The sequence below is a fragment of the Cucurbita moschata genome, unplaced genomic scaffold (assembly GCF_002738365.1).
Source record: "Cucurbita moschata cultivar Rifu unplaced genomic scaffold, Cmos_1.0 Cmo_Scf00033, whole genome shotgun sequence".
Classification (NCBI taxonomy): domain Eukaryota; kingdom Viridiplantae; phylum Streptophyta; class Magnoliopsida; order Cucurbitales; family Cucurbitaceae; genus Cucurbita; species Cucurbita moschata.
Genome location: NW_019268549.1, coordinates 1,775,881 through 1,790,662, shown reverse-complemented (window position 1 = coordinate 1,790,662; position 14,782 = coordinate 1,775,881). Strand labels below are relative to the sequence as shown.

Below are 14,782 nucleotides of genomic sequence, written 5' to 3'. Positions count from 1 at the left end.
TCTCTGCTAATCCTTCAACGATTAGCCTCCTCCTATTTGGTTTAGGAACTTAACTTTACCAAATGTTTAAATATTTTTTTAAAAATTAAAATTTATTTGTTTAATTGATTAAAAAAAAAATTGCTCCAAATATAAAAATTAAATTTATTAATGTAATAGACTCATAATCTTTTTAAAGTTATATTAGCCTACAAAGTTTTAATATTTTATCGCATAGTTTTTTGAACTTTGAAGACCATAATTTGAACTCATAAGCAAGTAGAACTCAACCATAATTTGAACTCATCTAGTATAAAATGAGCCCAATTTGTAGTATAAAAGATATTTGAACTTTAATAATAGTTCAGAACAAATCAAAATTACATACAAAAAGTAGAAATGAAATGCCAGAAACCATGAGGAATATGACAAAGATCACAGAGATCGATCAATCGAGTATTACTATCAGATTCACAGTTGTAATGATTCGTTTGAATAAAAAATCAGAATGAGACATCTGATGAATCCATGTCATTAGAACACAAACACCCCTAACAATAACCCCAAAAAAACCGAGAAAATACAACAAGGAGAGAAGAAAACAGTTTGACAAGTCCGTTCGGAGAAATTACAGATAATTGATCATTCAAAACTGGACGATTTTCTGCTTCAACGTCTCAGTATTATCCGATCCTTTCCTCCAGAAGCCCTCGTTAAGCCATAAGATTTGAGCACATTCCATATAATCTCTGGAAAATCCACAAAAGGGAATCCTCCATAAATATCAACCATGAAAATTCAAGTATTACCCTAAACTCAAGAATAGATACAATCGTTTATTACCAAAACAAACTTATTGGACCATAAGAGTTTAAAGAAGCCAAAGAGAAATTAAAAGAGATACTATTGCCCAGGAGAGGATGCATTAGTGGATAATAATTCAGACAATCTATCAGAACACGGAACGATGTTGCTTTCTTATAAACAACAACCACTAATTGAGTAAAACAGTTGAGCATCAAAACCTTCTTGAGAAAATCACAACCAATAATAGTAACAATTCAAATTGAGAAAACACACGCAAATGCAGATAGCATACAAAAGAAAGCTTAGGTTAACCGAACTCAAAACTCCAATCTAACAAGAGTACTTACTATCTTCGTGAAGGCAAGGGAGCAGCAGCCATCCTGTCACGTTACATACAAAGTTAAACGCATTAAACTTATGTTCAATCATTCATTCACGACGAAAAGATATTGAGCAAAAGAATATTGACCATAGAGTCCACAAGCTAGATGGTTTAGAATAATACCTGCCCTGATGTTTCCCAGAAAAATTGGCACTAGACCTCCCATCAGTTGAAGGTAAGCTTTGACTGCTCCCACTTGATGTTCTATCAACAGCAGCCCCATTTTCAAACCCCAAAAACACAGATGATTCACCAGGCTTGGCTTCTGAGACGTTCAGTTCACGATTATCCTTTGGTCTTGTATAAAGTTTCATGTTTACTAGACCTCCACCAGCAGCTGAATGAAACCCATTTTTAGGTTGATTCTTCATTTGTGTGCCCTGAGGAGAATCCTTGTGCATATTTGGAGTAAAAACAGAAGTCTTCTCGGCTTTCATGTTTTTTGAATCAGAAGATGGAATCCTCTTTGACCGATTAGTATGAGCCATTGGGGTCATAGCAACAGAAGGCAAATGTGATGAATAATGAGATGAAGCTGCAGCTGCGGCGGCAACCTTAGCAAAAGCTGCAGTAGCTGCTATTGTCTTCTGTGCTCCTTCACGAAGCTGAATATAATCTCCCTCAATCACAAATAACTGATCACAATAAAGAATAAAGCATTAATTGATTCAAAAAGAAAAAGAAAAATTTAGTAACTTTTACAGTCACACTGCTAGAGATATAAAATCATTTAATATGCATCAAGTTGTGGAGAATCTCACTTCAGGGTGACCAGCTACAAAATCTTCGAGCTTACCATACTTCTTCTCATAATCACGCCAGTGTAAAGGTGCAAGCATCTTGCACAGCCTATTTGGCAGCTGCATTTGAAAGAGCAAATAGCTTCATTTAAGAAAAGGGCAACAAAATATTATTTTCTAAAAGTGTAATCACCACTATGATAAAGTTGTCAAAACTAAAACTCACTGTTGAACTTATTTGAATTCTACCACCAGCTGGAATAGTGCGAACAATGCAAGCCAATAATGCTCTTTCATCCAGAAGGGCAGGTTCTGAGGTCTTCCCTGCCATCATTGGAGCTTTCAGCCCAGAAGAAACAAAAGCTTCAGGTACAACCACCCCAGAGCCAGAAGCATTGATGACCATTTCACTGACATTTACATTGTGAATGGAGGAAGAATCAGAGGATAATGTACTGACAGCAGGACTTAATTTTCCCCCATTTAACCCTTGCTCCTCAGGAACTTGATCACCTGCACCCAAACTATTTTGATCCTGGGGCAAACAAAGTATAGCTGAAGTTAAATCTTGAACCAAATAAGCAATCACCAAATAATAAAGGGAAGGAACACAGAATGTTCACCTTTTCATTGTTGGGCTGAATAGAAGTGGAACCAATCCTTAGGGCATCATGAAATTGAGTGGTGACATGTTGCAAGCTCGTATCAGGTTGGGGGGCAACTTGGTATCCTCTATCCACTGACTCAAGCTAAAAAATATATATGCATTGTCAGGATTGCAAACAAGACTAAAAAAACCATGTAACTAATTAATTATTTGGAGTTTAAATCATTTAAAAGACCTGTGTTTCTCCAGAAGACAATGAAATCCCTGAATCAGGTTCTCTTCTCTCCCTGCTATGAACATCCAGATAATCTGGTTCAAGAGCTTGCCCATTATCAGTCATCTCATAGGGGTAATTAGCATTTGATGTCATTATGCTTTGTATATTTTGAGATGACTGAAGCTCATTCTGAACAGATACATTGGAACCCTCTGCAACAATCTTCAGAAGATGCATAATATTTAATTTGCTTCCTACAATATTCAAAGAAGAGAAGAAAAAAAAAACAAATATATTAATGTCAGTTACCTGCTCAGTCTGCCATGGTTGGATGGATGATATGGTTGGTAATGAAGAAAAATGCCCCATATGAGATTGGGGAACTTGGGATGGCACAGAATGAGGAACCCCAGGTTGATGCATCAAAAAAGGATGCAAAGCAGCCATCTGCCCAGGTGGAAGGTAGGGTGGCATCCCAAGGAGAGATGATGGAGCCAGTGGAACACCGGATACATGGTCAGTCTGCAACAAAAACAGATCAGCTATATTATTACAGAAGTCAACAATGTTTTTTCATGTGCATGCTGCAACTGCAACAAGGGATGAGGGTTCAAAATTATTTCTCCTTCGTTTATTGTTGATCCATTTTAGAAGTTTTAAGATCAATAGTTGGACAGGAGGACACTTACTCCCACCTGGATAGATGAATTGCCCGTCAAATTAAAAGATGGAACATTTTCTGAATTCCCACTTGACAGCGCCCCATTATTTCCAGTTGAAGCTGCTCCACCTAATTGGTTACTATTGGTTTGTCCATATTGTGGTACATCTTTGGAATTTGTCTGAGATATATTTGATTCATCATTGTAAGTCCCACTTCTTTCCCTTGCATCAGCCAACTCGAGTTGGAGTTGTTGCAATGCATGCACATGAAGCCTTTCCATCTCTGCGAACTAATATTTAAAAAAGAAAATGATAATATTGATGACAACAATAAATTTCAAAGGAAAAATAAATAAAGCAATATTAAAAAAATACAAATAAGATCTTAGAATAATTAAATAAACGACCTTATGTGCTGCAATGGTTCCTAAAGTAGAATCAAAATATTGTAAAATATGAAATTTGATATTGTAGAGGTCATTAATAAATAGCTCAGAATGAAGAAATCTGGAAATACAGTAACAGAAGAATTCATAGATTTGACAACAAAGTAAGGTGATTTTGATGATCCAAGAAAAGGACTATAGTCATAATTGTAAGTCTGTAAGCTATAATAATACTTGATCAAAAGGCCAAAGAAAACCAACCTGACGCTGGCAACCAACCCATAGCTGGTTATACTGCTCCGTTCGTTCACGCAATTCAGCTTGTAAGGAGTGGTTTGTAGTTGATTGCAAAGCATCCATTTCCTGGACACGAGCAATCCAAGAATGGGCTTCCCTCAATTGTTCATCTTTGTACAAAATGGCTTCTTGAGCTATCCTATGCTGAATAATAGGAAACCATAAGATCTTTATGAAGTTGCGTAGTTGTAATATAACCATACATAACCACGTGAATGACAAAATCAGGGGAAACTGTTTGCAAGAAATAAAAATCATGTTTCACAGAAATCTAGACAAATACAACAGCAATATGCCTTGACAATAATAATGAAGAAAGGTAATATATGTATTTTGATCATGAGACACTCCTTAGATGATAAATCTAGAGGATCAATTGAGGCAATGGATGTATTGTTATCAAGAGACACTCCTTAGATGATAAATCCACACGTTGAAAGGAGAAAATTTTAGAACAAACATCCTCCCAATAAAAATAAAATAAAATTAAAAAAAAGATATTCATGTCAAGGGCGAACTCCAACAAGTAAGAAATACAACTGAGGCTTTAGAAATCACTCGGAACAGCCACTGAAACCATCCTTTGTAAAGGACCAATTTTTCATGATTCAAGAATAAAGTACACTTTTAAATCAACAAATTCTAGCTTGCTTGGAGATGAGAGGCAGATACTGCCTCATTGCATTAAAGACAATATTTATTGTTAGCATTACCTTGCATTATTACAAGTTTTCTCTCTAGCACAAGCACATGATTTTATTTGCTTTCTTTAGAAACTTTATAGTATTAAATTAAAAAATATTCAAGCTTGTTCAACAACTCAGATAATGTTTTCAAGTTTCTGCAGCATCAACACTTGTACTTGAGAACAAAATATAAGAACACAAACAAGAATACCCGAATTAATCCTACATTTGGGGGTGTTTCTTAATCTTCCATCCATCACAAAGAAATTAATAAAAAAAACTCCTAAAGTTTCTTTACCACACAATACCTTAGGAAGTACTTACAAGGAGGTTTAAAGAGAATGGTGGAAAGGAAGAAAGATGATATAGAGAATGAAATTGATTTTCAAATTAACCGGAAAGAACAATTCAATTAAAAAATTAAAAAAAATAAAATAAAATTTTTTTTAAAAAAAACCCTAACCAGGAAAAGCAACAAACCTGCTCCTGTAACTCGAGATGCTGTCGCTCTTTCTCATGGATGTGTTCTTGAAGTTCATGCATTTGTTTCATTTGCTGAGCTCTTTCAGCCTCAGAATGATCACGTTCTCTCCTACAAAGGATATGTTTCTAATTTTCTTAACTTCATAACTCATTATGGCAGCATTATAGAACACGAGGTCTTAATAGAAAATACGCTGTTTATAGCAGAGCCAACAAAAATGCAGGTAGTGAATATTTGTACAGCAATAAAATTACAGTATTTAAGTATGTATAAGAGCAATCAAAAAGTAAAATCAATGACTCAAAAAAGGAAGAAAGACTTGTACACAAAATGTAACCTGTAAGTTGCTATTTCTTTATCTTGTTCCCGCAGAAGATCATCTTTGGCCCAAGCCTGTCAAGAAATTATAAACTAGGAGGGTTATTAAAAAAATATTGGTTTTAAACATTCTTAGGCTAAAAAACCAAACATGATGGAAAAAAACAACAAACCGCTTCATTGTCTAATTTAATTGATTGCAATTCTCTATCTTTATCTTCTATTTTCCTTTCCAATTCGTGAATAGCTTGATCTCTTTCACAAAGTTGTTCCTGTACGATCACAAGCATCTCATTCTAGTATCAAAGTAGTCCAGGTCTAATAACAGTATCAGTAATCAATTAAAAAAAAATCTTCATTTATTAATTTCCACTTTTTTTACGAAATGATATAAGTATGAAATTAAACGTATTAATTTCCACTTTTTTTACGAAATGATATAAGTACGAAATTAAACATATTAAATTCCACTTATAAGTACTATGCACAAATCTTTAGTGGAATGATTTTATATATAATTTCACGAAGCTCATTTGCAAAATCAATAGCTTCTGACTATCAAAACCAATTAACAATGCAACTGTGGCAAATGTATTTCTGAACCATAAATGATATAGAAGATTAAAATGCAGCTAAAAACAATTACAACACGAGCTTCGTCAGACAACTTGTCCAAGCATCTATTCGTAGAAAGTAAAAACCTGCATCTTGATGGCAGCATTATTGCGTTCTTTCATTTGAGCATCAAAACTCTTCTGCATTTCCAATATTTCTGATCTTGCAATAACTTGAGCTCTAAGTTCAATTTCCATCTGTTGAAGATCCTCTCTTTGTCTAGCGACATCATTGAGCCGCCGCTGCAAAATATCATTATCTGGATTCCCATTTATTGAAATTGAACAGAAGTCAACATCAAGGGGTTCCCTTCCCTGCTGCACCTTGACATAGTTCAAATCATAAGATAATTCATGAGGTTCATATAATGATTCACGAGGTTCTATAAGATAATTCCAATACCAGAACTTTCTTACCTCATATATAGTCCTTTCATCTGATTGCAACTTTGATCGTTCCAGCTCCTGCACATCAAATAAGCTTCGATAAAACTAATAACGGTTACAACTCATACATGATGCTCTATACAATTTAACGGAAGTTTCATAATTGGGGCAGGACATAAGCTAACTTCAGTATGCTCAGGGTGGGGGGTAATAATGAACGCAGTGTTCAATCGAAATCAAACATAGTAGAATACTCTTTTTGGCCCGCTTTAAGGTCCTTCAAACAAGAATTTTTTAAAGTTCCCGATGATTTCATATTAACAGATTGAAAGGATTCTTGTATTCTCCACTCTTACATTTGGATTAAGGTTTATTTCCTTAAAACTCAAAATTCAAAACAAAACATGTATTAAGCATGACTTCATGCTGTCCTCCCATTTACCACGAAAAACCAGGGTTCTACTACCAGACCTGAGAATAAGATAAACTCATACACAAAACAACAACTACAATGATATGAGAGGCAACAAAAAAAATATTCAGTACAAGTATTTAACAGGACAAGTAAAGCGATAAGACATTAAGATAAACAAGAGGTGCGTTCCTGTCCTTTATAATTCGTCATGTGAAATATAAGGCCAAGGCAAGAGATCGAAAAAGAAACGGTAGCCGATTAGTGCAGAAACAAAAAGAAGCGGCACAATGCGAGAAACCCTTAAATACAAGGAAAGCCCTACCTCATCGGCGGCATCTCGAGCGGAGTGATTGTCAGCAACGGCACGCCATTCCTGGCGGGAGAGCTGGGGAGAATGCATGGAGAGAGAAGCACCACGCGCTGCAGCCGTGGCTTCCATGAAAAGATAAAAGAGCGTCAATGCTCCAAATCGGTCTGTGTCGGCCTCTGGGAATGTCCAGAAACCCTAGCTCCGGAGGGGCTGGAAGGGCACCCAGGAACTGGGGGAGATGACGAGGGGGCGCAGAGAAGAGATTGGGAATCAGGCAGTGAGGGATTTGGAAGGGCGAAGAGGCAGTGAGTAGGAGAATGAACGCGATGATAGAGAGGAGAAAGGGGGAAGAAGGAAGACGGTCGACGACAGGAGGGGGTCAATTTATTTAGGGAAAAGAGGTCTTTTCGCAAATTTCAATACTTTTGTGGGTCAAACTGTGATTTTAGAAAAATACAGATACAACACTAATGCTTCTTCCTTAAGGATTACACCCAACACTCTTCGTCTTTAATCAAAAATATCTATACCCTCTTTTCCTTTTCAATTTATTTCCAAAATAATCAATATTTTTAATTAAAAAAATAAATAATTAATAATAACTTAAATATAGTTCTATCGATATAAATCTATACCAAATAAAAATTTTGGTTTAAAAATTTCAAATAATTTGAGGAATAAACATCATTTAATAAAACTAATGATGCTAGACATACGACCATTAAGGAAAGGTGGTAAATTGGGCCATTGGGAACCATTGATCTTGGTCACTAGTCACCAAGCACTCGTCCCAATCATTGGTCGCTAGCCTTTGGTCTCGATCGAGAGTCACTGATCCTTAGTAAAGGTCAAAAGCGATTGGATTTGAGACCATAGATCATAACCAAAATTTGATTCTAGTGATTGGTAGTTAGTAACCAAGTATCGGGATTAGTGATTGAGACTAAGAATGGATGATCGTGACCAATGACTTCTCAAATTTGAAGTTATTTGTTCATATCGAAGACTGGCTATTGATGATCAATCGATAGTGTGCAATTTTAAAAATCGAGAAACGGGTAGCAGATTAAAAAGAGGAAAAAAATAAACGAAAACTCTAACCCTAAGGGCTCAATTATAGATAGTCGAGTCCACAATTGGAGTGTCCCCCGATGCACGCATATCGAAGACATCGTTACCACTCAGTTGCGCCACTGTTGTCGCCCCTTTCCTATTCTTTCTTCATTGCATTGTTGTCTCCATCATTCTTTCCCTCTTTCGCTTCTTTCTCGTCATCTTCCACACTCATCTGTTCTTCGCTACTTGTCATTATCGTTCACGACCAACGACGTCCAAGGAGGGACTCGCACACTTGAAGCCACGAGTCCCACTACGGCCCTTGCGTACCAGTCGTTGCAACTATTGCCCCCACATTCACCACCACAGCTACCTGTCCATGAGACGATCGTTGTCGCTATAGTACCACATACAGTATCGTTCAAAAAGGGGAAAACCCTTGGAAATCTAGGTTGGAAGTCAACATGATGACCCATAAGTTTAAAGCACTTTTGAGATAGTCGGAACTAGACTCAAGCCTACAAAGAGGAAGCTAGGTTGATTTGTTAAGGTATTTGAAGGTAGGTTTAGACATAGGACACCTAGACCAACACATCAAACTCAAAGGTTGTTATTTTCTAAATACCGGTTATATATATGTGTGTGTATATATATACTATTGTGTGTATTTGAGTAGCCAGCCATTAATAGTCATGTGAGATGGTTGTTAATAATTACTTTTATGGTAAGAGTTACACGTTATGTGTATCAAGTAACCAATCACGATGTTCACTGAAGAGTGATTGTTGAAAATGATTTTTGGTGAGTAGATTACACGTTAATTTTCTTGTTGCTTTATTTGGTTAAATTGCACGTCTTTGAAGTTTCTTTAGAAAGGGTACACAGTGTCAAAGTTATGTTTGTCCAAGACAAGTTACCTATGCCTGCATGTCGGATGCCTCGGTCATACTTGTCCATGATCGCATGCTCGTTCCAAACCCCTTTTACATGTTTTCATCTTGGATAGGTTTTTACTATTTCATGTTGTGTCAATACGGAGATGTATGACCGGTCACAAAAATCATGTGTACCCCCCCCAAGCTAAAATACCCCAAAATGTACTATAGGGAATATGACTAGTTGTCACTTCTTTCTACTCGAATTATATGTTATCAAACCTGTTGTTGTTGCCTAATCGCTTTTAGCTTATACCATTGTTTATTCAAATTGTTTTCGACCTATTTTCTTGCTCACGTTTTCTAAAACATTTCTTGTCAACGTTGTGTGCGAAATTCAAATTTCTCATGGCTTATTTGTTCGCTGAATTAGAACAAGTGCGCACAATCGTTGTCCCACTACGGCAAGAGTGCGATTGTGAACTCTAACCGAACCGAACCACATTGGGTATAAAATCAACATTTAAAGTGTTTAATAACCGAACCGAACCATATTAGTTCGAAGTGTTTAATAATCATTCTTTATTATACTTAGTTCACAATTTTGAACTCTAACCGAACTACATTGGGTATAAAATCAACATTTAAATTTGGTTCGGTTCGATTTTTTAGCTTGGTTGTGCGCCTCTAACATGTATCAATGGGAGGTTTAGATCTATGAGTATTGATAGTCAAATTAACACATATCATCCGTGGCCTCTTCAAGTAGTGACAATCTTAAATCATTAGAATCGTATGCTTGATGGCATGATGTTCAACACTCGTGGGACATAAATGATACACGAGATTTAAAAGAGAAACTATCCATCCAATTGAGATGGGTACATATGATCCCATACAACAACCTCGTAAACACTACATGTAAATTGTTGTTCTCGTTCTTGTTGAACTCTAGTCTCTACCATTGGCTCGCTCTAGTTCTCTTTATAGCTTTAGTTACTTTTTATTCTAGCTCTAGTTATCACGCCCTTGCAACAGTATAGCTCTCACTCTTGCTATATCTCGTAATTTGACTCTTACTGTCGCCAATAAGATATTATTGCTCTCACGCTTGCTTTCTCTTATAAGTGACCCTCACTAAGGGTGTTTACATGACCCCACTAATTTGGACTACCTAACTCAAATCATAAAGGTCGTGTTGGGTTGGATTCGATTTGTTTTCTCCCGTTTGGGTTGGGATAAGGAAATCTGGTCAGTTAAATCTAAGAATCCTAGTAAGGACTTAGATATGCAAACCCCTAGTTTATTACCCCAAGGAAAAATAAGTCTCTGATTACTTTATTGAATGAACATCTCAAGATAAGAATACTTGTTTGAGATTTGAATTACTCAACCAACAAGAATGATCATGTTAAAATATCATCACTAGTTCAATAGGGTTAAGCCCAACAATTGTGTGAGTCATTGTATATTTATGTTAGGAAAATGATTGGATTTTATGAATAAATTTATGAAAAAGGTTCATTAGGAATAAATTGTGTAGCCTCTATTATATATACCCCTCTATCCTACCTAGGTTTATCATCTCAATCCCAAGAAATTTTAGGAATAAATGTTTTCTTTGTAATCTCTTCTCGATTGGTCTTTACAAAGAGTGTGAGTGTTTCCCACAAAAACTTGTATTTAACAATCTAGTATCAGAGCGAGGTTAGTGTAGGTTGTCGATCTCTTGGAATTCTTAGTATGGTTTATGGTTGCAGCTCTGTCTGATCTTTCACATCAGAGACGATTTCTTAGGATTATTAGTGAGTGAGTTTCTTTGTGTTGTGAGTAGTTTGTGACTCTGCAAGTCTTGTGTCGAAAGAGCTTGTTTGGTATTACTGAGGTAGCCAACACGATGGGTGATTTCCAAATTGTTGGAGGAATTAAGAAACTCAACAACAACAACACAACACGTGAGCAACATGCATGATGTGCTATTTACAAGAACATGACCTTTGGTAGATTGTTCGCGAGAGTGAAACTACGCCGCCAAAGGAGGATTCTAACGGCGCCTTGCTCAAATGGAGAATCAAAGCAGGCAAAGTAATGCTTGTCTTGAAGACCACAATGGAGAAGAGAAGTTGGAGCATATTTGGGATGACAAGGCACCGAAAGAAGCATGGGACACGTTCGTGATGTTGGTTTCAAAGAAGAACGATAGGAGGCTACAACTACTTGAGAACGAGTTATAGAATATAGAAGCTTCATTATTGCTATACAAGGATGGCCGACTCAGCCATTACTTGTAGAGTTTGAAAATTTATTAGCCAGTAAAGAATCCATGACTAAACAAATGGGAGGCATTACATTGAAGAGTGAAGAAGAAGGACTCTATACAAGTGAAAGTTAGAGCAATAATAAGCCTTCTACAAACGTGGATACAAAGATGGTGACAAAAGAAGAAGCCACCAAGGAACTACACAACTAGGAATAGCTCATAAGAACGACAACAAGAGCTGGAAGATATTTGAAGGTATTTGCTACAATTGCAGGAAGGAGGACCACATGTCTAGAGATTGTTGGTCTAAGAAAAAATCTGTCGAAAGCAACGTGGCATCCTCCAACATGGAGATGGAGGAGGAATGAGATGCAAAGGTACGTTATGCCATAAAAGAAGACGAGCTAGCACTCATGGCGATGATGGGAGATCATATCGATTATGAGAATGACTGGATCGTTGATTCAGGATGCTCAAATCACATGACTAGCGATCAGAGAAAATTAAAAAACAAGAAAGAGTACAAAGGGAGTCGCATGATACGCACAACAGATAACACACAGTTGTCAATTGCTCAGATTGACAATACGACAATCATGCATGACAATAAGTTTGACATAGTATCACTACATAATGTTTATCATGTACCGGGTATAAAGAAGAACTTGTTGTCAGTGTCACAACTAACAACATCAAAAAACTACGTCTTGTTGGGGCTAGAGGATGTGAAAGTCTATGAGGATGTTAAGATAATACGAAAGCTGACAATAGAAGGACGAAGAGTGGATTCCGTTTACATTGTATCTGCAGAGTCTGCCTATGTTGACAAGACCCAAAAGAATGAGACAACGGATCTATGGCATGCAAGATTCGGACATGTTGGCTACAACAAGTTGAGACTGATTACGGAAAAATCCATGCTCAAAGGTCTACCTCAACTTGAAGTCAAAACTGACGTTGTTTGCGTTGGATGTCCATATGGTAAGGCTCATCAATTACTGTACAAAGAATCAAGTTTCAAAGCAAAGAAACCATTAGAGTTAATTCACACTGATTTGTTTGGTTCAGTCAAACAAGTATCGATTAGCAGAATGCGGTATATGGTGACATTTATTGACGACTACTCAAGATATGTGTAGATTTTCTTTATGAAAAAAAAGTCTTAACACATTCTCAAAATTTCAAGAATTCAAGATGATGATCGAAGAAGAAGTAAGAGTGAAAATTCATTGCCTACGTTCAAACAAAGGCCTAGAATACACGTCAAATGAGTTCGATCAATATTTACACAAATGTGGAATACGACGTCAATTTACATGTGCCAACACGCTACGACAAAATGGTGTAGCAGAAAGAAAGAATCGACACCTTGCAGAAATATGTCAAAGCATGTTACAAGCAAAGAATGTTTCAAGAAAATTTTGGGTTGGAGCTATGTGAACTGCTGCCCATGTGATCAACAAGCTTCCCAACCAAGGCTAGGATTCGAGATACGATGAGACATGAAACCTACAGTCAGCTACTTCGAGTATTTCGTTGTGTTTGCTATGTATTTGTGTCTGATCATCTACATAGAAAGTTTGACAAGAAAGCAGTCAAGTGTATATTTGTTGGATACGTCAATCAAAGGAAAGGGTGGAAGTGTTGTGATCCAACAAGTGGAAAACACTATACATCAAGAGATGTAGTTTTTGATGAAGCGTCTTCATGGTGGTCCTCGGAGAAGAAAGTCTTACCAGATTCAAACAATGAATCATATACATATGAAGAAGCATCATAAAACTCGGTAGAAATTATAGCCCTGGACCAGAATTAAACTTGGAAACTAGTGTCGTGACTAGGAGATCTCAAGCTCATCTCTTGCAAGTGGGTCTACAAAATAAAGCATCAACTAGATAAATCAATCAAGAGATATAAGACTCGACTCGTAGCTCAAAGATTTTCTCAACAATATAGACTAGACTATGACGAAACATTCAGTCTAGTGGCAAAGATCACTACCGTACGAGTCTTGCTAGCACTTGCGACAAGTAAAGATTAGAAATTGTGGCAGATGGATGTGAAGAATGTTTTCTTACATGGAGAGTTAGACAAGGAGATTTATATAAACCAACCAAAGGGATTTGAGAGTGTAGCTAATCCGAATCACGTATGTAAGCTTAGAAAAGCTCTTTACGGATTGAAGCAAGCACTGAGAGCTTGGTATGGTAAGATTGCTAAATTTCTTGCCCAAAGTGGTTATTCAGTTGCGCATGCAGACTCGAGCTTGTTCATCAAAGAAAGAGAAGGAAAATTTGTAATTATGTTGGTCTATGTGGACAATTTGATTATCATTGGAGACGACGAAAGAGAAATTTATCCATACGCTTTCAGATGAAAGAGCTAGGAGAGCTTAAACACTTCTTAGGCCTAGAAGTTGATCACACAAATGAACGATTGTTTCTCTGTCAACAAAAGTATACAAGAGATATGCTTCAGAAGTTCAGCATGTTAGAGTGCAAGCAAGCTTCAACACCGATGAGAACTAGTGCTGAGGGGGAGTATTAAAATATCATCACTAGCACAATAGAGTTAAGCCCAACAATTGTGTGAGTCATTGTATATTTATGTTAGGAAAATGATTTAGGGATTTTAGAAATAAATTTAGAGAAATGATTTTGGTATTTTAGAACAAAGGTTTAAAAATTTTAAGACTAAATTGTTTAGCCTCTACTATAAATACCCTTTGTGTCATGTACCCCTCCATTCCAAGAAATACAAAGTAGTAGTATTCTACAAAGTGTCATGCAATCTTTTCTCGATTGGTTTTAATAAAGAGTGTGAGTGTTTCCCACAAAAAGTTGGGTTCAACAGTTCATGTAAAGCTGTTTCCCACAAAAAGTTGGGTTCAACCGTTCATATCAAGCTTGAATGATTTTAAATATGTAATCTAAACTATATAAAATTGCAAAGAAATTTAGACATTGGCTAGAAGAAACCACAAATGTTTTTTTTTCCTACATTTTCCAAACCTACCCTATAAAGACAATATACATAGCATTACGCAACCTCAAAATGAAAACCATTAATTTTACCGGATGCATTTCAAGAGTTGTAACTTTCACACTTTATGAACATTACGTAAATGTAAGGTTAAAATAAATAAAGCCTTAAAGTACATTAAAGAAACATAAACTCTCGATTATCATCTACCTAAAATTTGTAACTGTCCATGAATAAATGAAGTTTAATTCTTCCTTAATGTGACATGAATTGCAACTCTGGTGATAATTTGAACAACATTTTCTTCACATGCTCTT

At 36.4% G+C, this 14,782-nt stretch overlaps 1 protein-coding gene across 3 annotated transcripts; it reads right to left on the bottom strand.

Annotated features, from left to right (window-relative positions):
- Nucleotides 1-411: 411 nt before the first annotated feature.
- On the bottom strand, nt 412-7,681 carry LOC111430268 (nipped-B-like protein B). Of its 3 annotated transcripts, none has more exons than XM_023066443.1 (16): nt 7,305-7,681; nt 6,598-6,645; nt 6,268-6,504; nt 5,740-5,838; nt 5,586-5,641; nt 5,245-5,356; nt 4,043-4,222; nt 3,422-3,685; nt 3,042-3,254; nt 2,751-2,954; nt 2,532-2,657; nt 2,135-2,443; nt 1,930-2,028; nt 1,292-1,803; nt 1,134-1,166; nt 412-728 (listed from the first exon to the last, which is right to left on the bottom strand). In XM_023066443.1, coding segments are annotated over exons 1-16 (2,610 nt in total). In that variant the 5' UTR covers nt 7,422-7,681; the 3' UTR covers nt 412-727. The 3 variants fall into 3 exon arrangements, with proteins under 3 accessions (XP_022922211.1, XP_022922213.1, XP_022922212.1); XM_023066445.1 differs by having other exon boundaries at nt 3,428-3,685; XM_023066444.1 differs by having other exon boundaries at nt 6,268-6,498.
- Nucleotides 7,682-14,782: the final 7,101 nt, after the last annotated feature.